The following is a 26,381-nucleotide window of genomic DNA, read 5'->3' on the forward strand; positions in this document are numbered from 1 at the left end:
AACTTGCATTATTTTGATAAAATTTCCTTTGTCGCTTTCCGCCATCTTTCCGTGCCGCCATAATGGTGCGCATGAATGTCCTGGCTGATGCTCTCAAGAGTATCAACAATGCCGAGAAGAGAGGCAAACGCCAGGTCCTTATTAGGCCATGCTCCAAAGTCATCGTCAGGTTTCTAACAGTGATGATGAAGCATGGTTACATTGGCGAATTTGAAATCATTGATGATCACAGGGCTGGGAAAATTGTTGTGAACCTCACAGGCAGGCTAAATAAGTGTGGAGTGATCAGCCCCAGATTTGATGTACAACTCAAAGATCTAGAAAAATGGCAGAATAACCTGCTCCCATCCCGTCAGTTTGGTTTCATTGTACTGACAACCTCAGCTGGCATCATGGACCATGAAGAAGCAAGACGAAAACATACAGGAGGGAAAATCCTTGGATTCTTTTTCTAGGGATGTAATACATACAAATAAAATGCCTCAGAGGAAAAAAAAAAAAAATTTCCTTTGTCACAAGAACTTTAATTCATAATAGTCTCACTTGTAAAAACCTTTTATCATGTTTATATCATCTTTTAGCATCACCTTTGGCTAGTTTCAGACAGCACATAAAAGTTTGGAAAGACTTGGGCACATGATAAAATTGGCAACTTGGTTTTAGAACAGCTTCAGCCAGCTTCCTCTGAAACCAAATGCTATTTCATAGAACTAGTGTCATGTTAGGAAGGCGTTGAGCTGCAGACTTTCATTGTTATTGGGAATATTTTTAGATTTGTTCCATTTTGTCCAAAAGGGGGAAAAAAGCAAAGACAATCTTTTTAATTAAGACTTAATACAAATAATAATTTTTACTGCTTCACTGAGGACATTCTTTTTTCATATAAAAAGTGTGATATATTTACATGTTATAAATGTCACCATTTTTAAGGGATAGTTCTGTGAATTTTAACAAATGCATATGATTATGTAAGCACTATCACAATCGAGGTATAAAAATTTATCCACCTTTAAAAAAAAAAGGACTCTGAGGATAAAATGGAAGAGTTATATTTATTCATCTCTAAACCGCATTAATAGATGGGGAAACAGTAGAAACAGTGTCAGACTTTATTTTTTTGGGCTCCAAAATCACTGCAGATGGTGACTGCAGCCATTAAATTAAAAGACGCTTACTCCTTGGAAGAAAAGTTATGACTAACCTAGATAGTGTATTCAAAAGCAGAGACATTACTTTGCCGACTAAGGTCCGCCTAGTCAAGGCTATGGTTTTTCCTGTGGTCATGTATGGATGTGAGAGTTGGACTGTGAAGAAGGCTGAGCACCGAAGAATTGATGCTTTTGAACTGTGGTGTTGCAGAAGACTCTTGAGAGTCCCTTGGACTGCAAGGAGATCCAACCAGTCCATTCTGAAGGAGATCAGCCCTGGGATTTCTTTGGAAGGAATAATGCTAAAGCTGAAACTCCAGTACTTTGGCCACCTCATGCAAAGAGTTGACTCATTGGAAAAGACTCTGATGCTGGGAGAGCTTGGGGGCAGGAGGAAAAGGGGACGACCCAGGATGAGATGGCTGGATGGCATCACGGACTCGATGGACGTGAGTCTGAGTGAACTCCGGGAGATGGTGATGGACAGGGAGGCCTGGCGTGCTGCGATTCATGGGGTCGCAAAGAGTCGGACACGACTGAGCGACTGAACTGAACTGAACTGAAACCGCATTAAAATTACAGAAAAAGAACTGTGTTATTTTAAAAAATATTTTTATGAGCTCATTTGCATAACATATAGTTATGTCTACACGTATATATTCAATATTTCGAAAGTGTTTCAGTCAGTTGCAGTCATTCTTTCTATTGCTTAATGATCTTATATTGCTAATGGGAGATCCCTCCCCTCTTCTTGGCTTCAAAGTTCTTTTGACATGACCCATTGGTTTTTGACTGCTTCTTTGATTTCTGGTACAAGATTTGCCAGGCTTGTTATATAGCTTGTCCCAGATGTTACACTCAGCCATTCCATTAAGAAATCTTGATTTTTGTTTTGTTTGGTTTTAATTAGAGAATTTTATTTAGAAGCTATATGTGTCAGGATCCAGATAGGAAAATAGAACCTACACTAGTTCCTTTATTAGAGAAAATTTGATTTAGGAAATTAGTTAAATGGGTGTTGGAGATCTGAAAAAGTAAAAAGAGAATATGGAAGTAACTCAGAAGATAGTTATGGCAGAGAACAACCTCAGTTCCTGGGGCTGCGGAATAAAGAGGGAGAGATTGTGGAATTAATAGAACCTGGAAACTTGGAAAAATGACCTGTGTCGCTGGAACCAAGGAGGCACTGGTATTGGTACTTCCGTGGGAGTTCTCAGGAAACCAGGGGAGTCTGGAGGCTGCTGGCCAACACTGCCTGCAGGTTGACGGGCTTTGCTGGCCTGGCAGTAGCAGAAACAGGAGGCAAGCAAGCACTCAGGAAGGATCTAGTCCATTTTCCCCTCCTCTAACCTGGTGCCCCCTATTGGCAGAATCAAATAGTAAACAAGTGATAAGGAGAAGTGTTTGCAGGCCTGATCCTGCATCTCAGAGTCAGCTACAGAATGCTGGGTTTGGAGCTGAGGGCCAGTTGTTGTTCACTCAGTCATATCCGACTCATTGTGACCCCACTGACTGTTGCACGCCAGCCTTTCCTGTCCTTCAGTGTCTCCCGGAGTTTGCTCAAATTCATGTTCATTGAGTTGGTGATGGTATCCAACCATCTAATCCTCTGCCGCCCCCTTCTCCTTTTGTTTCAGTCTTTCCCAGCATCAGGGTCTCTTCCAATGAGTCAGCTCCTTGTGTTCGGTAGCTAAAGTATTGAAGCTTCAGCTTCGGTATCAATCCTTCCAATGAAAATTCAGGGTTGATTTCCTTTAAGATTGACTGGTTTGATCTCCTTGCTGAGGGCCAGTAGTTTTTAAGATCACTAGTACAGAAGTTTGGAGAAGGCAATGGCACCCCACTCCAGTACTCTTGCCTGGAGAAGCCTGGTAGGCTGCAATCCATGGGGTAGCTAAGAATCCGACACGACTGAGCGACTTTCCTTTCATTCTTCACTTTCACGCATTGGAGAAGGAAATGGCAACCCTCTCCAGTGTTATTGCCTGGAGAATCCCGGGGACGGGGGAGCCTGGTGGGCTTCTGTCTATGGGGTTGCACAGAGTCGGACACGACTGAAGTGACTTAGCAGCAGCAGCAGCAGCAGCAGTACAGAAGTTACATTTGGTGTGAGGTGTACTGATTGCTATTGTGTTGTCATTGCTTCTAGACCTTTTAAATGAACAGAGTTATACAAAATGAGCATTTAAGAAGATTTTTTTAATAGATGTATAGTTGATTTTCAATGTTGTGACTAAGTATTTTAAAACAAAAATAAATGAGTTCATATTTGTGTTAATTTAAATTTAATTCAGATTATTTTTCTTCTTAGATTGTATTTATTACTTTAAAAATTTTTTCAGCTTTATTGAGGTACAGTTAACACATGAAATTGTAATATATTGAAAGCATACATGATAATTTGCTATATGTATATGTTGTGAAAGGATTCTCACAATCAAGAATTAACACATCCATTGCACCTCACATATTTATCTTTTTTTCTTAATGAGAATACTTAAGTTCTATTCTCTTAGCTAGTTAGCTAGTTTTAATCATTTATAATACAGTGTTATCAAAAAATATGGAAAGCTACATGAATTTGCGTGTCATCCTTGTGCAGGGGCCATAATAATCTCTGTTATCGTTCCAATTTTAGTATATGTGCTGCTGAAGTGAGCACTGTATTTATTGCTTTTACATGGAAATCTTGGTTTCTTAACAATATTAAGGTAATTACAAATACTTGTATTAATTCAGTCCTGCAATAACATATAAAATGACTTTAAAATAATGCCAGGTTCCAGCTCGGGTATGACAGCATGAGGAGCTCTTGTGGGCCTAGTCCTCCATGAAACTGGTGAAAAATATTTTTAAAACAACCATATTAAAGTCTCTGGAAATCGTCTGAGGGAATTTAGCAAACGAAGAAACATTTATGATAGAAAATGTACTCAAACTCAGTAAGAGTAGTGAGATTCTGTGGGATCCTCCACCTCTCCCACCCCAGCCCAGTGATACAGAAACTCCATTCTAGACTGGAGGGCAAATAAAACAAAGCTGCGGGCTCCCCAGGTCCCAGCCATCCTGGGAGAACAGCACGTCAGCATTGCTCATCTCGCCCCCAGCTACTATTGCAGAGGCCACACACTGGGCAAGTGAGGTTAGCAGCTGTTTCTCCCCACAGCCTGTGGAATGGGGCTTTACCTTGAGCAGGATACCGGGGCTCTGATCAACCCTTTCCTGGCTTGGAGGCAAGCTGGGAAGGCCTGAGGCTCCTGTCTTCCCCCTTCTAGGTGTTCCGCTCTTACAGCAGGGGTGACTCTCACTGAAGCACACCCTTGTCCCCAACCCAACTGCAGAATGTGGCTCAGACATTTTTCTCTGGAGGCGGAAGCTGTAAAACCAGTAGTTCCTAATGTTTTCCCAAAGGCACTGACTTTATTTGCATCAGAATGTGGCTAAGCTGAAGCCTGAGGATGTTCTCAGAAATTTAGAGGTAGTTGTGAAAGGCAGTTGGGAGGAGACTGGTAGATGCATTGCAAATAAAGACTAAACTGTAGGCCAGCTAGTTAGCTGGAGAGAACTGGGGGAAAAAGGTAGCTGGAGCCATTTGGAGTCAGAACACATCTCAGACACAGACTTTGGGAGGTGTCTCTTCCAAGGAACCCAAATGTGATTGGGTCTGTTTGTGGAACAATTCACATCCCAAGATCTTGTTGAAATAGTAGAGAAATCAGCTGGAAATTTGTGGAGTTTAACAGCTCCAAAAATATTTATATATACTCAGTAAAGAAATTAAAAAGCTGCATTAGAAAATACTCACTCGATGCAAAAGCAGTAAAGGAAGAATAGAGGAACAAACCGAATATGAGATACAGAAAACAAAAGTAAAGTGGCAGACGTAAATCCAGTTATATCAATAATAGCATCTGACAGGGATTGTCAGACTGGATTAAAAAAAGAGATTCAACTCTATGCTGTGTGAGATAATAGAAAAAAATATATATGTATTGATCTCTACCCCAGGTTTTTGGCATAGGTCTCTTGGAAACCCTTGTAATTTCCTAAGTCATAAGAGGAAGAAGCCAGTCACAATTTATACCACAAATCACATATTATATGATACATGCTACCACTTATATGAAGTGCCCGCCCAGAGTAGGTGTATCTAGAGAGAGAGTAGTGGTGGTGCCTGGAAAATCCCATGGATGGAGGAGCCCGGTGGGCTGCAGTCCATGGGGTCACGAAGAGTCGGACACGACTGAGCAACTTCTCTTTCACTTTTCACTTTCAGGCATTGGAGAAGGAAATGGCAACCCACTCCAGTGTTCTTGCCTGGAGAATCCCAGGGACAGGGGAGCCTGGTGGGCTGCCATCTATGGGGTTGCACAGAGTCGGACACGACTGAAGCGACTTAGCAGCAGCAGCAGGGCTATGGAATGGCAGATAGGAGGGTGTAGCTGATGGAAACAGTTTCTTTTTGAGGTTTGAAATGTTCTGCAATTGATTGTGGTGATGATCACATATATTGCTTTCATATATCTGGATATACTAAAAACTATTGATTTGCACAGTTTAAATGAGCAGATTTTATGGTAGTAAATGATGTCTCAATTTTGACTAAGAGATAACTAATGGATGCAGTTTAGATTTCTTTACAGTTCATCTGGTCCTTGGAATATATTCCACTGAGAATGTACAAAGTAATACGATTTAAAAGTCATTAGAAATAATTCTTTTTTTCCGTATGGTTATGTTACCAACTTGATGTTTAGTTATCTCATCAGTTGATTTTTCCTGTAGTAAAAAACAACTCCAAGTTGTAGCTTAACAGCAGTGAATATTTCCTGCTCACGTTCTGTGCAGTCGCTACAAGGGCTCATCTTCAGGTCCCGGGCTGGGTTCAAATGACAGCTCCTATATGGGATATGCTGGTCTCAAGGTGGAGGGCAGGGGTGCAAAAGGGTTATTAGAATTTGTGTTGACTCCTAAGTCCTTTAACACCTGCATGCTGTCACTTACCCGTATTTGTCTGTTTTGCATACAAGGTTAAATTACATTTTTAAAATATGTGAATTCATACCTGTTTCTCCAGTTCACATCCACCATGCACAATTCATCTTCATCTTTTTCTAGTCAATATATATTATCCTTTTCCATGTGAAAATACTGGTTCTCAGTAACAGTTTTATTTATTTCCTTTATTCTAAACAGTTGAAAACTTAAAACACTAATATTACCAATAGCATATTATTAATATTTCTTTGCATTTCTTTACCTTTAGAAGGTACACCATTAAGGATATCCTTCAGAAGATTGTTGAAGAGTTACTTGAATTAATTTTTTTGTATATGTGTGATTATCAATTTGTCAGAGTTTTTTTTTTTTTTTTTTTAAGATAAAATGCAGTTTGAATTCAAACTAAAATGTTCTCATAAATTTAAGGACTATATGGTTTTTTGTTTAGCCATACTGGGTGGCTTGCAGGATCTTTGTTCCCCAGCCAGGGATGGAACCTATGCACCCTGCAGTGGAAGTGAGGGCTGCCAAGGGAATTCCAGGGCTATGGGGGTTTTAATTCATTATTCTTTTTGTTGTTGCTGATTATTTGGTTATGGTTTATCTACCTCCTCTGTGGCATGTAAACTCCGTGGGGGCCTCCCATGTTTCTCCACACACTGCAGTGCTTGGTTAATCGTGGGTCCTCAGACACATTTGTTGAAATAAATGAGTGAAAAATGTGTGTGCGCTGACGCTCAGTCATGTCCGATTCTTTGCAACCCCATGAGCTGTAGCCCTCCAGGCTTCTCTGTCCATGGGAGTTTTCAGAAAAGAATACTGGAGTGGGTTGCCATGCCCTCCTCCAGGAGATCTTTCCAAACCCAGAGACTGAACCCACATCTCCTGCGTCTCATGCATTGCAAGCGGATGTTTTATCACGGAGCTGCCTGGGAAACCTCTTGATTTCATTATTCTTGTATCCCTCATCTCCCATTATGAAAATACTGATTTCCAATCACACCAGTGTAATCATTCATTAGCAGTGCCAGCAATGGTGGTAATTATTAATAGAGAGTCTGCCTGGAATGCGAGAGACCTGGGTTCGATCCCTGGGTCAGGAAGATCCCCTGGAGAAGGAAATGGCAACCCACTCCAGTACTCTTGCCTGGAGAATCCCATGGAGGGAGGAGCCTGGTTGGCTACAGTCCATGGGGGTTGCAAAGAGTCGGATGCGACTGAGCGACTTCACTCACTGAAAAATTAATTTGGGGGAGTCTACAGACTATTTACCTCAGTTGTAATGTTGGTCAGATTACTGTGCTTTATACTCACTTGAAAGAATTTCCTTCTGTGAAGTTGTCTTATCAATTCAATATTTAATAGTGTTTATTTTATTTTGCGTCCTTTTAGGGATTTAAAAATACTTCATTATCTTTCATAATTATGTAAAATGTTCATAATTATCCTAAAGTCAAATATACAAAACAGGATGTATTTAAGGGAAGTCTACCTTCTGCCCCATAGCTTTGATTTTTAACTTTTTGTTATGGAAACTTGTGACACATTCATTTTGTAAAAGTAAAGAAACTAGTGTAATAAAATCCTCAGATATCCATCACTCATCTTTAGCAACTGTCAGAGGTTATTGTTAATCAAGTTATTGTTCATTAGACCCCCAATCACTTGTCACACTGTTAATTATAGTAGTTTAAAAATAGGTTTTAATATTTGTTTAGGGTAGTCTTGAGGGCAAGTTGGTATTTTAAGAGAGGCCATCTGCTCTACTAGGAGAAAGAGATGATTCGTGAAAGTTCTGTAGATGGTAAGTAGTTATGTGGTCCAGAGCTATCAGGAAGGATTTGGCCTTTTAACAGGGCCAAAGACAGTTCATACACATGTTCTGAGAAGACAGGGACAGATTGCTAACTTCAGAAAGTAGGAAGACAGAGTTTCTGTCTGATTGTCGCTTTTTGTGTGTGTGTGTGTGTGTGTGTGTGTGTGTGAAAGATGAGATAAAATTACCAGTTGATGAGTGAGGGGTGTCATCATAAGAGGATACTGGAGATTTGAGGGGACAAGAAGGTGAAATATTAGTAGTTGTTGTGCAGAGTGGGATGAAGGAAGGGTGGTATGGTTGTTAGGCGGTGCTGAGTGTCTGCTTGTGTGAAACCAGAGAGCTTGTGTTTCCACTGATACTTAGGTGAAGTACAGATGGGAAGTCAGTGGGTAATGGTTTTTGCAGGGTGAGTACATCTGAGGGAGAGAGGTAAGGGATGAAGGTGTTGGAAAGCTGAGTAAGGAAGGAGTGAGAAGGAGGGTGGTGAGGCAGTAAAAATGTGGGGGGGGGGCTTTGGAGAATCAGTAGGAAAGTACAGAAACCAAGGAAGTTCTGGGGGTTTAGGTGTCGGTTCACCATTGCTGGGGTGAGTCAGCTTCAACTCTTGTCTTTTCACTTCTTTTTAATTAAGATTCAAATTCTTGGTAGAGAGAAATAATTTAGTCAAATACCACTTAACTGGGGGGAAGGAAGGTAGTATTAATCAGGGGAATTTGCCTGATTGAGAAACCTGGTTGTTAGGATGTGAAGTTTGTTCGTTTCTATGTTGCTCTAGTTACTGTATTATGTAAAGGAGATGCTGCTTGCCCAGCTTGTATAATGTCATGTGGAATAATGCATGCTTTGAAAACAGTGTTATGAAACTGGTAAGTAGTGCAGTTAAGCTCAGATGGTGATGATGGTGATAATTAAATTCTCAGTGACTACAACTGCCAGTGAATTTCTTTGTGAAACCATATTTGAAGATTTGAAGATCCTATTTAAGCTTAAAATTAAACTATAAAGCTCAAAGTAAAATAGCTCAATTTATGGGCTAAAAAGTGCATATATTAAAATAGCCTGGGAAGTTTTGAGTTGATCTTGTTTCTTATCAGAGTATATTGGCTTATGCAAATGATTGGAGTGAAAGCTGTGGAAATTAATATCATAGCTAGATTTTCTTCTTGGAGTGGTAATTATTCTACCTAATTTCCTGATACTGAATTAGCTGTGGGCTGCCGGAAGAAAGCTTAGCCATAGCAGAAAGTAGAAAAATGTAAAAAAAAAAACAAAAACAAAAAACCAGGGGTGTGGCAGGCAAAGAAGTTGAGTATTGAAGACATTTGCATTTGAAGTAAAGTTTAATAGTAAAAGACTTCCCTGGTGGCTCAGAAGGTAAAAGCGTCTGCCTGCAATGTGGGAGACCCAGGTTCGATCCCTGGGTTGGGAAGAACCTCTGGAGAAGGAAATGGCAACCCACTCCAATACTCTTGCCTGGAGAATCCCATGGACTGCAGAGCCTGGTCCATGGGGTCTCAAAGAGTTGGGCATGACTGAGCAACTTTACTTTTCAGTTAATAGTAAAATATTAACTTCAAGTTACAAAGCTGTTGAGATAAATAAGTACTACTCTTAACAATGGCAAAGAACTAATTGGGCTGCACTCATTAAATTAGTAGTGATGGGTTAGGGATTGGAGAGGGGTAAAGGAATTGAATGTCTCTGGTTTTGCTAATTGTCTGGACATAGTAGATATATCATTTGTTATTGAATATACTTGGCATAATACACAAGAATAGTTAATAACTGCTTTGTTCTTGGACATGCAGTTTACCATGTAGCTGCATCAGTTTTAATAACAAGTGATTTTAGAGTGGGGTCCCATTGCTTTTTGTTTCTTGACTTTTTCCATGCTTACACCTGCCTCTATATCAGCTTTTCAGAATGATGTAAGGATGTTAGTAAAAGTGAATTTACTTTCCTTTTTTTCCCTTAGGAGCAGCCACCATATCCTAGTTACAATTCTAACTATTGGAATTCTGCTGCCCGACCTCGGGCTCCTTACCCAAGTACATACCCTGTAAGACCGGAAATGCAAAGCCAGGTATGATCTGAAATTGATAAGACTTTCTGAATTTTTTCTTAATGATCTGATTTATTTTCAGAACCTGTGGAGATTTTATAGTAAAGATGTGTGGGGTTTTGTTATGTAATGGAGTCTATCTTAATCATTTTAACATTTTTAACTCAGAGGTAGGGAAATATCTAGGCAGATACTATGTAAGGCAGAAGTGGCTTGACGCATGAGAGATTATTTCTCAGGACCTGGAAACAACAAACACAAAATGTACCTATTTTTAATGATTTGTTATTTTATGGAGATGTAATGGACATATAATGTTATATTAATTTTAGGTATATAATGTAAAGATTCAGTATTTGTATACTTTCTAAAATGATCCTCATGTAAGTCTAGTTAACATCTGTCACCATACATAGTTACAAATTTTTGTTTTCTTGTGATAAAAGAAGTTGCTAATGTATTGTTTTTGGCTGCAGCCGGGTCTGCCTTGCTATGCAGGCTTTCTCTAATTGTGGAGAGCGGGGTCTGTTCTCTAGTTGTGTGTGGCACGCGGGCTTCTCATTGCAGTGGTTTCTGTTTCAGTGAACAAACTCTAGGCTTCGAGGGCTTCAGTAGTTGTAGTTTCTGGGCTCTAGAGCACGGGCTCAGTAGTTGTGGCGCCGGGGCTTAGTTGCCCTGTTGCATGTGGGATCTTCCCGGATCAGGGATCAAACCCATGTCCCCTGCAGGGCCAGGCAGATTCTTTACCACTGAGCCACCAGGAAAGCCTCTGTGATGAAAACTTTTGAGATAAACTCTCCCCGTCAGTTTTTAAATTTGCAATGCAATATCTAACTATAGTTGCTAGAGTACACATTGCGTTCTGTGGTTTATTTATTTTATAACTGGAAGTGTGTACCTTTTGAGCACCAACCCACTGCTCCACCTCTGGAACCACCAGTCTGTTCTCTGTATCTGTGAGTTGGCTTTTTTTGTTTGTTTGTTTGTTTTTTAGATTTTACATATTAATGAGATCACATAGTATTTGTCTGTGTATCACATTTAACTTAACACCTTCAAGGTCTATCCATGTTGTCCCAGTGGCAAGATTTCCTTGGTTTTTTGCTTGAATAATACTCCATTGTGTGTGTATATATCTGTCTCACTTTTTTTTCATTCATTCATCCGCTGCTGGACATTTAGGGTGTTTCTGTGTCTTGGCTATTTAAATAATGCTGCAGTGAACATAGGGGTACAGATAATTTTTTAAGTTGGTGTTTTTGTTCCCTTTGAACATATTCCCAGAAATGGAATTGCTGGATCATACGGTAGTTCTGATTTTAGTTTTTTGAGGCATCTCCATACTGTTTTCCATAGTGGCTGTACCAGTTTACCTTCCCATCAACAGTACACAAGGGTTTCCTTTTCTCAGCATCCTCATCCAGTACTTAATTGTCTTTTTGAGAATAGCCATTCTAATAGGTGTGAGGTGGTGTGTCCCTGTGGTTTTGATTTGCATTTTCCCGATGATTAGGGATGTTGAGCACCTTTTAATGTACCTGCAGGTCATCTTGTATGTCTTCTTTGGGAAAGTGTCTATTCAGATCCCCTGCCCATTTAAAAAAAGGTTTTGTGTGTGACGGCACGTGGCTTGCAGGATCTTGGTTCCCCAATCAGGGACTGAAGCTGAGGTTAGTTATATTTATGTCTTATATGTGTTTCTATGCTTTTACTACCTGTATATGCATTTTTATAGTACAATTTAACATTTTAAAAACATTTTCTTTTAAAACCTTATCAAGTTTTTAAACTTGATAGAAGTGTTTCATCCTAGCATTCTCTTGCAGCTTGCTTTTTTTAAACTCAGCATTGTTTTTCCCTTTTCTATTGTACAACATACGAGACAAGCATTTCCCTACTGTGTGGAATTGGTGGGTTTGGGTATATACATCTTTATTTAATATAGCCAAATTACTTTTCACAGTGATTAGAGAGCCAAGAACTTCTTTATTTTCTCTGCTGCCAACCTACTCTTCAGAAGTAAAACCTCTGAAACACCTCTGAACTGTGATCATTAGGTCATGCTTAGTCATGGTCTGTAAGGATTGCAAGGCTAATACATGTTCTTCTGACTCTGATTGTTGTAATCATGCATGTTGTAGCTCTGATCTATTGACCCAGAGGGTACTTAGGAAAAGTATGGTGAACACACAGGTTTTCTAGTAATGATTGTGGTGGGGTTTTTGGTTCCTTTGCCTGACTGGGGATCAAACTCTGTGCCGAAGCACAGAGTCTTAACCACTGGGCCACCAAGGAAGTCCCTGTGGTGGTTTTTTGTTGTTGTTGTTTGTTTAAAATCCTCTCATTGGTCACAGATGCAACTTGTTTTTCTAAAGCTGCTTTCCCACATATCTAAAGGATGAAAGACGGATGTTTTCACATTGATTTTCTGATGAAGATAAGTCTCCTGACTTCTGGAAGATTTCACCACAGAACGCCGAGTACCTGGGAATAGAAATGCTCAAAGAAAGACAACTGAAGTCCTCTTCATTCTAAATGTTCTGAATTGAGAAATCATGATACAGAAGGACTTTGTTCAGAACCTGTAATAACCTTTTCATTTAATTTAAAGGAGAACTGGGTTGTCAAATACAGCTTATTAAGTACCGTGGTTTGGAGCTCCTGTGAGACAAAAATTGGACTAGTTCTGTAAGTAGAGATGCTGCATGAGGAAATGACCAGTGGATGATGATGAACTGGGGAATTCCAAAAGCAAGTGTCAGGAGAAACTCAAGGTGATGTTGACTGCTGATAATTATGAAGGCTCGGAGTCCTTTTGTGGTGAAGCTTTCCATGTTTTTCAAGATAACCATAACAGGAGGAATCGTGGTGTTGCTAATGGAAAAGTAATTTTTCCCACTTGGATTGGGTCTGTTTGCTGTTGATAGCCATATATTACCAAATGGAAAGGGAATCCATTAACAGTGTTATCACTTTCTGGGTGAGAGACCTGGCCACTTTTCTCCCCTTTGGGTTCTACATCTATAAGCAGTCCATCAATTGTAAAACCAACTTTTGGAAGAAGTATTTCCTCCTGGATAATCTTCAGCTTGCAGTGAGACACCATATGGTGTGATGGTATTTTGACTTTCAAATGCTGAGTCATATTTACATTTACCTCTAGAATAGAAGCAGCACTTGGAATATGTTTTGAGTTTTAAGAGTTCCAGTCTCTTGATTTCTTCTGGAATCCAGAATGAGACGTCTACAGAAATTCAATGACTGTCAGAGGTTTTGTTTAATTCTCCTTCTAGTGGATCAGTTTCAGATTTTATCTGTTGCCATATCAGCTGACAGGTTTCAAATCCCAGCTTGCTGTCTTTAGATACAAGTTTCCCTTTATGAAAAAATTGGACTAGATGGAAGTAGCTATGGTCTGTGCAGCCCACCAGTTTCTAGACATACTTGGGATTTTGTGACATTTTTAATAGCATAATTTTTTTCTATAAAAATAATACAACTTTATTACTAAATACTTGGGAAATAAAAGAGAGAAAAGCCACTAACTCTGTCATCATAATATTTCCATATTTTGGTAAATTTGTTTTCAGCCTTCTCCCTGTTATATTTATCTAGTTTTAAACTTATTTTACATATACTTTTTAATATTACTTTTTGGTTATCATATGTACTTGTTACAGGGTGAAATAACAGGAATTCTTTTTTTTAATAGGAAGGAAATTTTCAAACATAATCTAAAGTAATGGGATAGTACAGTGATCTCCCATGTACCCCTTACTCAGCTTCAGCAAGTGTCATCAATACATGGCCCTCATGTTTCATCCATGTCCTTACTGTGCTTTGAAGAAAATTCCAAATATCACATTATTTCTCTTGTAAATACTTCAGTATGTATCTTTAATATACAGGGACATTTTAAAAATATTACCACAATGCCATTATTAAAGCTTAAAGAAATAAACACTAAAAATAATTCTGTAATGTTAACAGGTGTCTGGTCAGTTCTACAGTGAATTTTAAGACAGAATGAAATTCTTTCAATGAATAGCCTGCTACTGCTGTTGCTAAGTCGCTTCAGTTGTGTTTGACTCTGTGGGACCCCATAGATGGCAGCCCGCCAGGCTCCCCCATCCCTGGAATTCTCCAGGCAAGAACACTGGAGTGGGTTGCCATTTCCTTCTCCAATGCCTGAAAGTGAAAAGTGAAAGGGAAGTCACTCAGTCGTGTCCAACTCTGAGGGACCCCATGGACTGCAGCCTACCAGGCTCCTCCGTCCATGGGATTTTCCAGGCAAGAGTACTGGAGTGGGGTGCCATTGCCTTCTCCAAATGAATAGGCTGTAACTGACCTAATCATTCCATCAGTACAGGACATGTAGGTTGCTTTCAATACTGCATGATGGTGAATCATGCTCTGATGAACAAGTCCATGCTTATAACTTGTTCTCTAGTTGAATCATTTCCTTAGGAAGAATTTCTAGAAGTTGAATAATAGTACAAAAAGTCACATTAAAAAAAAAAATCATCTTCAGCTGTGTATGTTGTATAAGGGACTTTATTTTTGGGGGGGCGGGGGGGGAGTGTGTCCTGCAGCCCAGGAGGGGTCTTAGTTCCCCCACCTAGGATTGAATCCGTGCCCCCTGAGTTGGGAATGTGAGGCTTAACCATGGGACCGCCAGGGAAGTGCCTGTCCCTCTTTTTGATGTGGTAGATTTGGAATCAGATTTAAATTTCATTTTCTTTAATCATTAACAACTGTAGAAGGTATCAGGATTCTCTTTTGAGGTATGATTGACATTTAGCATTCATTTCAGATGTATCCAATAATGATTCGATATTTGTATACATTATCACATGGTCACCACAATAAGTCTATTTTATTATCATAAGCTTCTTTTCTTATTCTTCTACCTAAAATGGGAAAGACTGTCTAGTTTTAGAAGGATGAGTCCAGGTAAAGTTGATTTTATTTTTACCATCTTACAAGGTAGAGTAGAAAGTAATGGAAAACCTGAAGGTAATCGTTTAAAGTTTAGCTTTAGTCTTATTTGGATTACTAAACTGAGGATTCTAGGTATCAATACTAGTCTGGATAGCTGATGCAGGAAGCAGTATGTGAGGAATTTGTCGCTGTCTGCTGTAATTTGGGAAGCAGAGTGAGACAGTACAAAAAACACAGGCTTGGAGTCAGATCAGGTTCATTTTCTGGCCTTGCCACACAATTATACTAACAACAATGGTATTATGAAAATTATCAGTTATTGAGCATACCATGTACCAGACACTGTACTGAGCACTTTATATATGTCATCTCATTTAATTTTTACAATAACCCTGCAGAATAAGTTCATGATTTCCATTTTCCTGCTTGAAAAAGTAGAGAGAGTAAACACAAAGCCTGTGGCAGGGCTCCGTCTATCTCTGTGGTCTTTTTTTCTTTCTGTTGTATCAGGGTCCTTTTCTTCTCTCTTTAGCCATTCTCCCGGGTTTCCCAAAGCCCCTTTTCCAGTGTGTGGGGACAAGCTCCCTCCCATTAGGTGTAATTGTCAGGCGTTCTTATGAAAAAGGTTGAAAAGCACTGCTCTAAGGCCATTACTTCATCTTTCATCACAATATACCTTCCTATTGTTATGACACGGACTCTAAAGTGATAATCTGAGTTTAATATATATATACAATAATAATATAAGAACACCTTTAAAGGGTCGCTTAGGTAGTTGATACTTTCATTAGTTACTCATCTCCTTTCTTCCCAAAGTTCTCAAAGTGAGGGCATTTCAGCTCTTGTACTCATTCATCTCTTTTCTCCCAACTTTGCTTTTTCCAGAGTTTGAATTCTTACACAAATGGGGGATACGGCCCCCCATACCCCACTGGCCCAGGGACAACTACTGCCTCATACCCTGGGGCCTATTACACCCCCGGGTATGCTCAGACCAATTACTCCACAGAGCTTCCAAGCACTTACCGTTCACCTGGCAACAGCCCAACCCCGGTCTCCCGTTGGATGTACCCCCAGCAGGACTGCCAGACTGAAGCGCCCCCTCTTAGGGGGCAGGTTCCGGGATATCCTGCTTCACAGGTGAGCACTCTTCTGCTGTCTTTTTAGTTTTTAACTGTTAATGAATGGTACCAGGTTTATTTCTCTGTTCACTTCAAGAGGTAGGGTTTATATTTTTAAATATTTTAGGAATTTCTGTTCACTTCCCAGGGAGTTCTGTGCTGTTAAAGTTTAGGCCCTATTCCTTCTGAGCTTGACGGTCACCAGACCTGCCCCTGATATCTTTGGAACCAAGCTTTTGTAGGCTTGGAGAAGGTATTGCAACTGTTTAGAAACACCCCAGTTTAACCCTGTAGCAGCTAAAGTATACTCTGTTAAGCGGAGAGGAGGCAGCTCAGGATCTGTTTACACTAGAATATTTTCATTACTTCTTTAAGTGTTTTTTAAGCAATGACCAGCATATTTCCTTCCTCTCAACCCAGAACCCTGGAATGAGCGTACCCCATTACCCTTATGGGGATGGTAATCGTAGTGTTCCACAACCAGGACCACCCGTACGACCCCAGGAGGACTCATGGGCGCCTCCAGGTGCTTATGGAATGGGAACCCGGTACCCCTGGCCTTCAGCTGCGCCCTCAGGACCACCGGGGAGTCTCTACATGAATGAGAGCACTTCATCGTGGCCTACCAGTGGCTCTCCTCAGCCACCTCCTTCACCGCCACCCCCACAGCCTAAGGTAGGAGGCCTGCTGAACCTTGTTCTTTCAGTGTTTGGTGATCGAGAGAGCACAATATGGGATTTCTCCGCATTGGCCTGTGTTTAAATGGAGGGACTAGTTTCAAAAAGCTGTTGGCCACCACCTACAACTTTATGTAGTCTAGTCCCCCCTCCTTCTTCTTTTTTTTTTTTTTTTTTAAATAGACTATATTTTAGAGCAGTTTTAGGTTCATTTCCTCTTTTTTTAAAGACAGGAAAGTGCTCATTTTCTTATTAGTTGTAATACTATCTGAATGTTAAAATCAAAGGTTATATTTTGTTACCTCCATCTCCAGACAGAAGACAAAACCAATGAGAAATAGCATGGTTTTATTAAACTGTATACTTGAACATCATTTGCCTGTGGCCAGGTTCCTTTTTAAGATTTGTCTTCAGGTTTTCTCTCTCAAGGGGAACAGACTATCTGATTCCCATTTATTAAGTCACTGGTCAGATTGTGAGGTGATAAAGATAGATTATGAGGTGTTCATGATGAAGACCTACCTCAGGGTAGATTCCAGCCTGTATACTCAGGAATTCTCTGCCTTTTATCTTTTCAGAGCTGTATTTTCCTCAAATGATTATTAAAGAGGGCTGTCCAGTTTTATTGGTGGGGAATCTTTTCATGTACCTTCCTGGTCAGGTGGAAGATGGGGGCTAACAAATCTGATGCTGATGGATTCCCATTAAAACAGCTTTTCTCCCCTCTCTGCTCTCCCACTCCAAGGACTCCTCCTACACCTACAGCCAACCAGACCAGGGCATGAGCCAGCACAACTTTCCATGTAGTGTCCATCAGTACGAGTCCTCGGGATTGGTGAATGATGACAGTTCGGAGCTTTTGGATTCCCAGGTCCAGTATAGTGCTGAGCCTCATCTGTACGGTAATGCCACCCACGAACATCCCAGCACTCAAGACCAGGGTAATCATCTTGCTGAAGAGTGTTTATCTTCAGATGAAGGGACTCCCCCAAGCATTAAAAAAATCATACATGTGCTGGAGAAGGTCCAGTATCTTGAGCAAGAAGTAGAAGAGTTCGTAGGAAAAAAGACAGACAAAGCCTACTGGCTTCTGGAAGAGATGCTAACCAAGGAACTCCTGGAACTGGATTCAGTTGAAACTGGGGGCCAGGACTCCGTCCGGCAGGCCAGGAAAGAGGCGGTTTGTAAAATCCAGGCCATACTGGAAAAATTGGAAAAAAAGGGATTATGAAGGGATTTAGAACAAAGGGGAAGCCTGTTACTAACTCGACCAAAGAACTCTTGATTTTGGTTCATTACCCTCTTTTTGAAATGCCTGTTGACAACAAGAAGCAATACATTCCAACTTTCCTTTGATAGAAAGCTTGAAAAACTGGTAAAGGACTCGGAAGAACAGTTGGGTTATGAGTTGTTTTCAGACCAGTGAATGTAAGAGAGAGCTCTCCGGTTATCGGTATTGCCAAGTAGACTCGCCCAGTAAGAAATACATGGGTGTCCTCGGCAAGCTGCTTCTTATCAGCAGGAGGGGAATTCACCTTATGTAACAGGCTCCTCAGAAACCTACAGGATAAGACTGGATGTTCTTTGGACAGGCTCTGTTTTTTTAAAACATCTGGATAACTTGTCACATTTTTGTACATGGTAACTGCTTTCACCATACACTTTGTGTGTAAATTACAGCTTGGACTTTAGCCCCCTTGGACCTCTGTTTTGTTTTGTTATTTGCAGTTCACAAATATAGTATGATTCTCTACTTCTTGGTATATTTTGTAGTAATATGTTTAATATAATTACTCAAGAGACTGTACTGACAGCCAGATAGTATGGCAGTTCTGGATAATTTGTACCCTTTTACCACTTGAATATATTGCACCGTGTAATGAGTTTCTGAGGTAGATTGTCTCCTCTTTTGTACAGATTATCAGGTTAAGAGTTTTACCACTTCTATTTTTCTTGTTACTATCAGAAGGTTAATTTGGAAATGGCATGGCTATAGGAATGAAAATGTGGGCATATTCTTTTTTTGCTTTCTTCATTGTATTTGGATGAAGCTCCACTTAGAAATCCACCCCCACCCCCCCGACACTTCATTATCTTTTTACTACAGCTACTTCCATACAGAGCAGTGTGATGAACACAAATAAAAACACCATGCCGAGGAGAAACAGTCACTGCAAAAGCAATAGGCACAACCATTTGGGAATGCTATTCTCCATCTAAAATAGTAGCTTCACTGTCAAGATCCCTATGAGTGGACTTCAGCTCGGTTTATCTGCTCAGTGTACAGTAAGATATACAGAGGGTAAAAGAGGATTCATGCTGGGACTGAATCAGCCACAGCCAGAGTGGGAAATTATGTTCTTTTAAAGGCAGATGTGATGGTTAGCTTTGTTTCCCTAGAATAAATTGTGTAGACATATTGCCTGTTATATAAAAAAGATGTTTACCACCCGTAAACACAGTCACTTCAGAGCCAGAGTTAAGAAAGGGATACTGAAAAGGTCTTAGCTGGATTTGCCTGGGTGGTGGTTTAGTCACTCAGTCATGTCCGACTCCTTTGTGACCTCATGCACTGTAGCCCGCCAGGCTCCTCTGTCCATGGGATTCTCCAGGCAAGAATACTGGAGTGGGTTGCTGTTTCCTTCTCCAGGGAATCTTCTCGACCCAGGGATCAAATCCACGTCTCTTGCATTTGCAGGAGGATTCTTTACTCCTGAGCCACCAGGAAAGCCCTTTGCTTGGGTAGCTCTAAGCTATCGTGTAGAAGAGACTTAGGTAGATAACTTACTTTTTACATCTGAAGTGAGTTCCAGTATATAATATGTTATTGGAAAAACTGCTGTTTCTTAATAAGATATCCAAGTGATAGTGTTTTTTTCCCCTCTTGACTGCCAGGCCTATTAATAAGAAAACAAATCTTTCAGCCATTTTCTCTCCTTATTAAAAAAAAAAACAAAACCAATACAAACATATGATGAGAACAATTAGAGTAAAAATAGTGACTGGTCTTAGGTTGATATGAGTGATTTTACGAGATAATATGGTGCCAATTTTATTCAAGGATTTTTATTTTTGGCCTAATATAGAAATGTTTAAAAAAAGGCTTTTTTAAGAAAAAAGTTGAAACAAATATTAGAAGGGGGAGAACCTTAAAGCTCATAAACCAGTGAGACAATGACTGATACAGGCAAGAACACTATTTTTTAACTGAGTGCCCATGATAGCAGTTTCCCTGAAGTCTTGATTTATTTATATACACAGACGTGTGTGTTTTTTAACAGTTATTTAAAAAAATATTTTAGATAATTTTAGACCTCCTGAAGAGTTGTAAAAACAGCAGTTTCTGTATACTCTTCACTAATAATCCCTTTATATTAACATCTTACATAACTGTACAACATTTGTCAAGTTAAGAAATTAGCCTTGATACAATACTTTAGTTAATAGTATTATTAACTAAAGTAGAGTTTTGGAAAGTAGAGATTTTCTTAGTCTTTTCACTAATGCCGTTTCTCTGTTTCAGGATCCAGTCCAGGATCCTGCCTTGAATTTCGTTGTCATGTCATCATAGTGCCCTCTGATCTGTGACAGTGTATCTATGACCCCTGATGCGGTGATGTATTTCTGGTGTTACTAACCTTAGCCACTACCTAAGGCGGTGTCTAGGAATCACTACTGTAAACTTACTGTGTTTTCCTTTGTAGTGGCTGTTTGCTGGAGATAATGTGAGCTATGCAAATGCCCCATTTCTGCTTAAACTTCAGCCTACTCATTTTTTAGTCCATTGGCAGATCTTGCTTGTGTCGATTACCACTGTGAGGTTCCAGTGTGACTTTGTTTCTTGAAGTCCTTCTACATTTATTAATGGATTCCTTCTTAAGGGAGGGCTATTGCTTTTGGATTTATAGTTTTAATTATAATAAGATATTCAGGATAAGTACAGACTTAGAACTTAGAGATGTAAGCCATGTTAAAATGATTCTAAATGCCACTGTCAAGGAAAGGAAAACTAAATTGGCAACCTCTTCCAGAAAATACAGTGAACTTAAGGAAAATTGGTGTCCATTTTTTTGTGTGGATTTGATTCAGTTCTTGACTTAGTATTCACTCCAGACTGAATTCAGAATGTTTTTGATATTTCAGATCTGGACTTTTAAAAAGTGTCCAAGTTTAATATTACTTTGAGGATAATTTTTGTGAAAATCTTGAATAAAGTTACCCAAATCTGGCATGTTAAACACAACTATCTCTTTTTTATAATAACCACTATTGTTGCAAATACAAACGCCAGTATAAACATTTACACAAGTAAGTCCTGATGAAGTATCAGTGTCATGGACTAGTCTCTACATTCTTGGTGGGGCATTCTTCCAAATGCTTTGAAAAATAGGGCTTTTAAAACTGATTTTTAGCTGGTTAATGTAATACCGTTAGAGGTAGGAAGATTTTTAAGTTGAAGAATATAGATTAAATTGGCATTGAAGTTTTTGGGGGGATGGTACTTGATGACTGGAGTTTTCATCTTTTTTTTCTTTTTAAAAAAAGTTATGAGTTTAAAGACTCAAATAATTCTATAGAAGCTAGCAATTTAAAGTTTATGAAAAGGAGCTCTCTGTCATACTTTCATTTTTCCTTCTACAAAAGTAACCACTTTCAATTGAGTTTTTAAAAAAAATTCTCTCCATGTTTTTTTGACCTTTAAAAAAAATTTTGGCTGCACTGTGCAGCTTGTGGGATGTTAGTTCCCCGACCAGGGAATGATGATTCTGCGGCCCCCAGTGGTGGAAAGTGTGGTCCTAACCACTGGACCACCAGGGAAGTCCCAGTGTTTTTAATAACACAGTTGTATTTCTCCCTCTTCCTTTGTCAATTTTAGGCTGTTTCTTCTTGTTTTCTATTGTAGAAGATGCTGGTCAGGTCTCTGCCTGTGCGATATACACATTGCAGCCCTCCTCCTTCCAGTTTCTCCAGCCACTTATATGGTAGTTCTGTTGTTCGTTACTATACTATGTAATGCTGACTAGAGCTTTTTCATGTGGTAAACTGGTTACTTTTCCTGCACAACTCCTGGAATTGTGAATGAATGAATTTCCCTGGAATGAATCGTTTGTCTTACTTGGTTTGCTGATGTACTTATCACTAATTTGACCTCAAACCCACCATCATTTGTCTAAATCTTCTCTTAAGATGCTTAGATATATTTGGTCAATTTCAGGCTCCTGAAGAAGCTGTGCTCTGGGGGCCCTCTGATGGGAGAATGGCTGTGTTCTTGGTGCATACTTACATTCTGGTATCTTCTGTTTATCCTGGGGATTCTCTCCACCTCTCCTGCTGGATTCTTTTTTTCATGCAATCTATGTCTTTCTTAGTGTGTTCCCTCATTTTGGTCAAGCCTGTTCTCCAGTAGCTTTCTGAATAAAAGGTGTATAGGAAATAATTTTTAAAATAGCTTGCATATTTGAAAATGTGTTTTCATGATCCTTTGTTTAAAACTTGGTGTTTTTTTTTTGGTAGCTTGTAGGCTATTTTTGTCCCCTCTGAAATTTCCTAGCAGTATAACATCGGTGTGGGTCTGTTTTTGTCCATTTTCCTGGGCATAATTCCTTCTGGAGACACCTGCCCTTAAGTCCTATAATATTTTCTCGGGTTTTTTATTTCTCTTCCCCCTCTGCTACCCTCATTTCCATTACCTCTTTGTAGAATTCTTGCTGTTTCTGTTATGGATTTCTTAGCCTGGTTCTTTGACTTTTCACTTCAGTTTTCTGCCTTTTTGCTGTCTTTGTGGGAGATTTACTCACCTTTATCTTCCAACTCACCACTGAATTTTACATTTCTATTTACCATATTTTTAGTTTCTAGGAATTTTTTGTTCTCTATGTGATTCTGCTCTTGTTTGTGGGTGTAGCATCTTATATCTCTGAGAACATTAATGGTAATTTCTTGATATTTGTTTCATCTTGAATAATGAATTTCCTACAAATTGCTTTTCCCTTTCTTTTTAGATTGCCATCTTTTTCATGTTAGAGTTTTTTTTCAGATGTCTGTTAGTTCTTGGTTGTGTTTTTATACTGGAGACCATTATTGTTCTACTGGAGACTCAAAATTGCTTCTAGAAAATGCTTCATGACTATTCTGTTTAATTATTTTTTCATGCTTTTTCTTAGAAAGAATATCTGTTTTAAATGGAAATTGAGAAGGAAGGACTATCTGGATAATTTTTACTTCTCTGTGGAGAAAGGAGGGTTTTACACTCTATGTGGCTCTTCTCATCACAAGTGGTGGACGGTTAGCACACAGTACAAAATGTGAGCAGAGGAGACGCCAGCTACTGAGAAGGGAGGATTTAGGGGTTTCTGAGATCAGAGCACATTTGCTCTAGCCAACTCTTAAATGTTCTTTATTTTACAGTATACACGTTACCCTGGTAGAATGCCAACGGTAGTGTTGTCAGATAAAATAATAGGACTCTCAGTTAAATTTGAATTTCAGATAAACAACAACTCATCTTTTAGTATCAGTGTGTGCCACATATTGCATGGGACATAATGATACTAAAAATAACTGTTTTTCTGAAATCCAGAATAATTAGGGATACAGTCCCATCCCTCAGTATGGGTGGGGGATTGGTTCCAGTACAAAAACCATGGATGCTCAAGTCTCTTATATAAAAATGGTGTAGTATTTGCATAAAACCTAGGTTTATCCTCCCACATACTTCAAATCACCTCTAGATTAGTTATAATACTTAATACAATGTAAATGCTATGTAAATAGTTGTAAATACAATGTAAATGCTATGTAAATAGTTGCTGGATGTGTGGCAAATTCAAGTGTTTGCTTTTTGGAACTTGACTGAATTTTTTTCCTTTCTTTCCAAATATTGTCAACCCATGGTTGGCTGCATCCGTGAATGTGGAACTCATGGATAGGGGTGCCAACTGTATCATATTCTTTCTTTATTTTTTGGCCGTGCTGAGCAGCTTGTGGAAATCTTAGTCCCCCCCAGGGACTGAAGCCCAGCCCTCAGCAATGCAAGTGTGGAGTCCTACCACTGGACTGCCAGGGGATGCCCTATATTGTATCTTTTTAATCAAAGTTTTTGTTCTGAGGTAATTTGTTAGTTCACAGATGGTTTTCTGAAACCATGCAGAGCTTTCCTGTGCCCCTTACCCAGTTTCTTCTAATGGTAACATCTCACAAAACTTCACTGCCACGTCACCACCAGGATGTGGACATTGATACGGAACAAGATGCAGAACAGTCCCGCCGCCACCGCTGTTCCTCCTGTTGACCTTTCACAGCCACCCCTGCTTTCCCTTTCCCTCCACACTAAATCCTTGGCAATCATAAATCTGTTCTCCATTTCTGAATTTTGTCATTTTGAGAACGTTACAGAAATAGAATTGTATGGTATGTGATCATTAGAGATTGGGGTTTTTGCCCACTCAGCAAAATTCTCTTGACATTCATCCAAGTTGTTTTCCTGTATCTGTAGTTCTTTTTTATTGCTAATTAGTAGTTTGTGATATGGATGTACCTTTGGTCAACCTTCACCTGTGGAAGGATATCTGGGTGGTTTCAGTTTGGGGCTATTATGAATAAAGCTGCTACGTACGTTCATGCACAGGTTTTTGTGTGGACATGGTTTTCATTTCTTTGGGGTAAATGCCCAGGAGTGCCGTTCTGGGTCATACGATACGTGCATGTTTAATTTTTTAGGAGACTACCAGACTTTCCTAAAAGTGAGGTTGTACCATTTGCATTCCCACCAGCAGTGACGGAGTTTCTCTGTATGCTTGCCAGCATTTGGTGGTGTCACTTTTTTTTATTTTGACCGTTCTGATCAGTGTGTAATGATATCTCATTGTGCTTTTAACTTGCATTTCCTTAATGGTTAACGATGTTGAACCTCTTCTTGTGCTTATTCGTCAGTTGTATATCCTCTTCTGTAAAAATGTCCCTGTGTGTCTTTTGCTCATTTTCTATTATTTATTTTAATAAATTTCTTACTTTAGAATAGTTTAGATTTATAGAGGAATTATGATATACAGAGATCCAACATACACTACACCCAGTATTAACATGTTAAATTAGTGTTGTATATTTGTCACAACTAACGGATTGGTACTGATACATTCTTATTGACTAAAGTCTATACTTTATCCAGATTTCCTTTGTTTTTACCTAACACTGTTTTCCTCTTCCTGGATCCCACCTATGATACTGTATTACATTGAGTCATCATATCTCCTTAGGAGCCTCTTGGCCATGACAGTTTCTCAGAATTTCCTTGTTTTGGCCTCACTGTGAGACGTGTGGAATCTCAATTCCTTGATCAGGGATTGAATCCGGGTTTGGGTGGATAGCCACCAGCCCACCGGAGAACCCCTGTGACTTTCCTTGTTTTTGATGACCTGTATGGTCTTGAGGAGTGCAGGTCGGATGTTTCATAGAATGCCCCTCAACTGGGATTTATCTTGTCTGATGTTTTTCTCCTGATCACACTGGGGCTTGTGTTTTGGGGAGGAAGACCACAGAGGTGAGTGCCCTTTCTCATCAGATATCAAATGGCTGTATTATCGATGTAGCTTATCCTGTTGATCTTAACTGTCATCACCTGGCTCAGGTAGAGCCTGTCAGGTTTCTCCACTACAGTCTTTCTGCGCCACCCCCACCGCCGCTTCCAAGCTGTATTCTTTGGAAGAAAGTCCCCGTATGCAGTTATACATTTGGGGGTGGGTAGTTATCCTCCAACTCATTCAGAGTACTTATTGGTTAATTCTTAGACTCTCCCTGCAAGGTATATTTGTTCATTGTCTCCCATTTATGTATTTCTTTATACCTGAATGGACCCATATTTATTTATTTTATACTTTGTGTTATGATCTGCTGCTGCTGCCGCCAAGTTGCTTCAGTCGTGTCCAACTCTGTGTGACCCCATAAACGGCAGCCCACCAGGCTCCCCCGTCCCTGGGATTCTCCAGGCAAGAGCAGTGGAGTGGGTTGCCATTTCCTTCTCCAATGCATGAAAGTGAAAAGCGAAAGTGAAGTCGCTCTGTTGTGTCTGACTGAGCAACCCCATGGACTGCACCCTACCAGGCTCTTCCGTCCATGGGATTTTCCAGGCAAGAGTACTGGAGTGGGGTGCCACTGCCTTCTCCTATGCTTCCAAATCACCTAAAGGGCTTGTTTAAAATGCAGATTTCTGAATCCCACTGAAGACCTACAGTGAGAACTTTTAGAGGTATGCCTGGGCATTTGATTACTCCCTCTTTTGTAACTACTGGTGTATCTAGTTTGTGTTACAGCACTGGATAAGATGTATTTACCTGCTTATCTCTCCTATTGAGACTGTGAACTCCTTCAGGGTAGGTATTCTTATTCCAAGCCCGAGATTAGGCACATTTAATTGTTGTATAGTTTTCAAAGGGTGGTCCATGGAGGCTGGCAGTCTTAGAGATCCCTTTAAGAGTCACAGGATGAAAACTGTTTTCCTAATAGTACCAGGACACGATTTGCCTTTTTTGCTGTGTTGCTGCCATTTGCTCTGTTGATGGAAAATCAGTGGTGGGTAAAATTCCTGGTGCCTTTCCAGGAATTAAGGCAGTGGAA

The 26,381-nt window shown here is 39.8% G+C and overlaps 2 protein-coding genes and 1 non-coding gene across 4 annotated transcripts in view; 2 read left to right on the forward strand and 1 right to left on the reverse strand.

The window, feature by feature from the left end:
- BAG4 (BAG cochaperone 4) overlaps nt 1–24,395 on the forward strand; it is a 30,572-nt gene extending 6,177 nt beyond the window's left edge. The window contains exons 1-5 of one of the 2 annotated variants that reach the window (XM_042241424.2): nt 35–7,953; nt 9,944–10,051; nt 15,857–16,111; nt 16,513–16,767; nt 17,515–24,395. In XM_042241424.2, the coding sequence (XP_042097358.1) occupies nt 7,951–7,953; nt 9,944–10,051; nt 15,857–16,111; nt 16,513–16,767; nt 17,515–18,000 (1,107 nt within the window). In that variant the 5' untranslated portion in view covers nt 35–7,950 and the 3' untranslated portion in view covers nt 18,001–24,395. Of the gene's footprint in view, nt 1–34; nt 7,954–9,943; nt 10,052–15,856; nt 16,112–16,512; nt 16,768–17,514 lie in introns of those variants that run through there. The other variant, XM_015104605.4, reaches the window with a different exon arrangement.
- LOC100037668 (small ribosomal subunit protein uS8) lies at nt 35–482 on the forward strand. Its single transcript, XM_042241430.2, has one exon. The coding sequence runs from the start codon at nt 63–65 to the stop codon at nt 453–455; it is 393 nt and encodes a 130-aa protein (XP_042097364.1). The 5' UTR covers nt 35–62; the 3' UTR covers nt 456–482.
- LOC114111095 (U6 spliceosomal RNA) lies at nt 3,706–3,810 on the reverse strand. The gene has a single exon (XR_003587224.1). It is a non-coding gene; the product is annotated as a U6 spliceosomal RNA (small nuclear RNA).
- Nucleotides 24,396–26,381: the final 1,986 nt, after the last annotated feature.

This window comes from Ovis aries, chromosome 26 (genome assembly GCF_016772045.2).
Source record: "Ovis aries strain OAR_USU_Benz2616 breed Rambouillet chromosome 26, ARS-UI_Ramb_v3.0, whole genome shotgun sequence".
In the NCBI taxonomy this organism is placed as follows: Eukaryota; Metazoa; Chordata; class Mammalia; order Artiodactyla; family Bovidae; genus Ovis; species Ovis aries.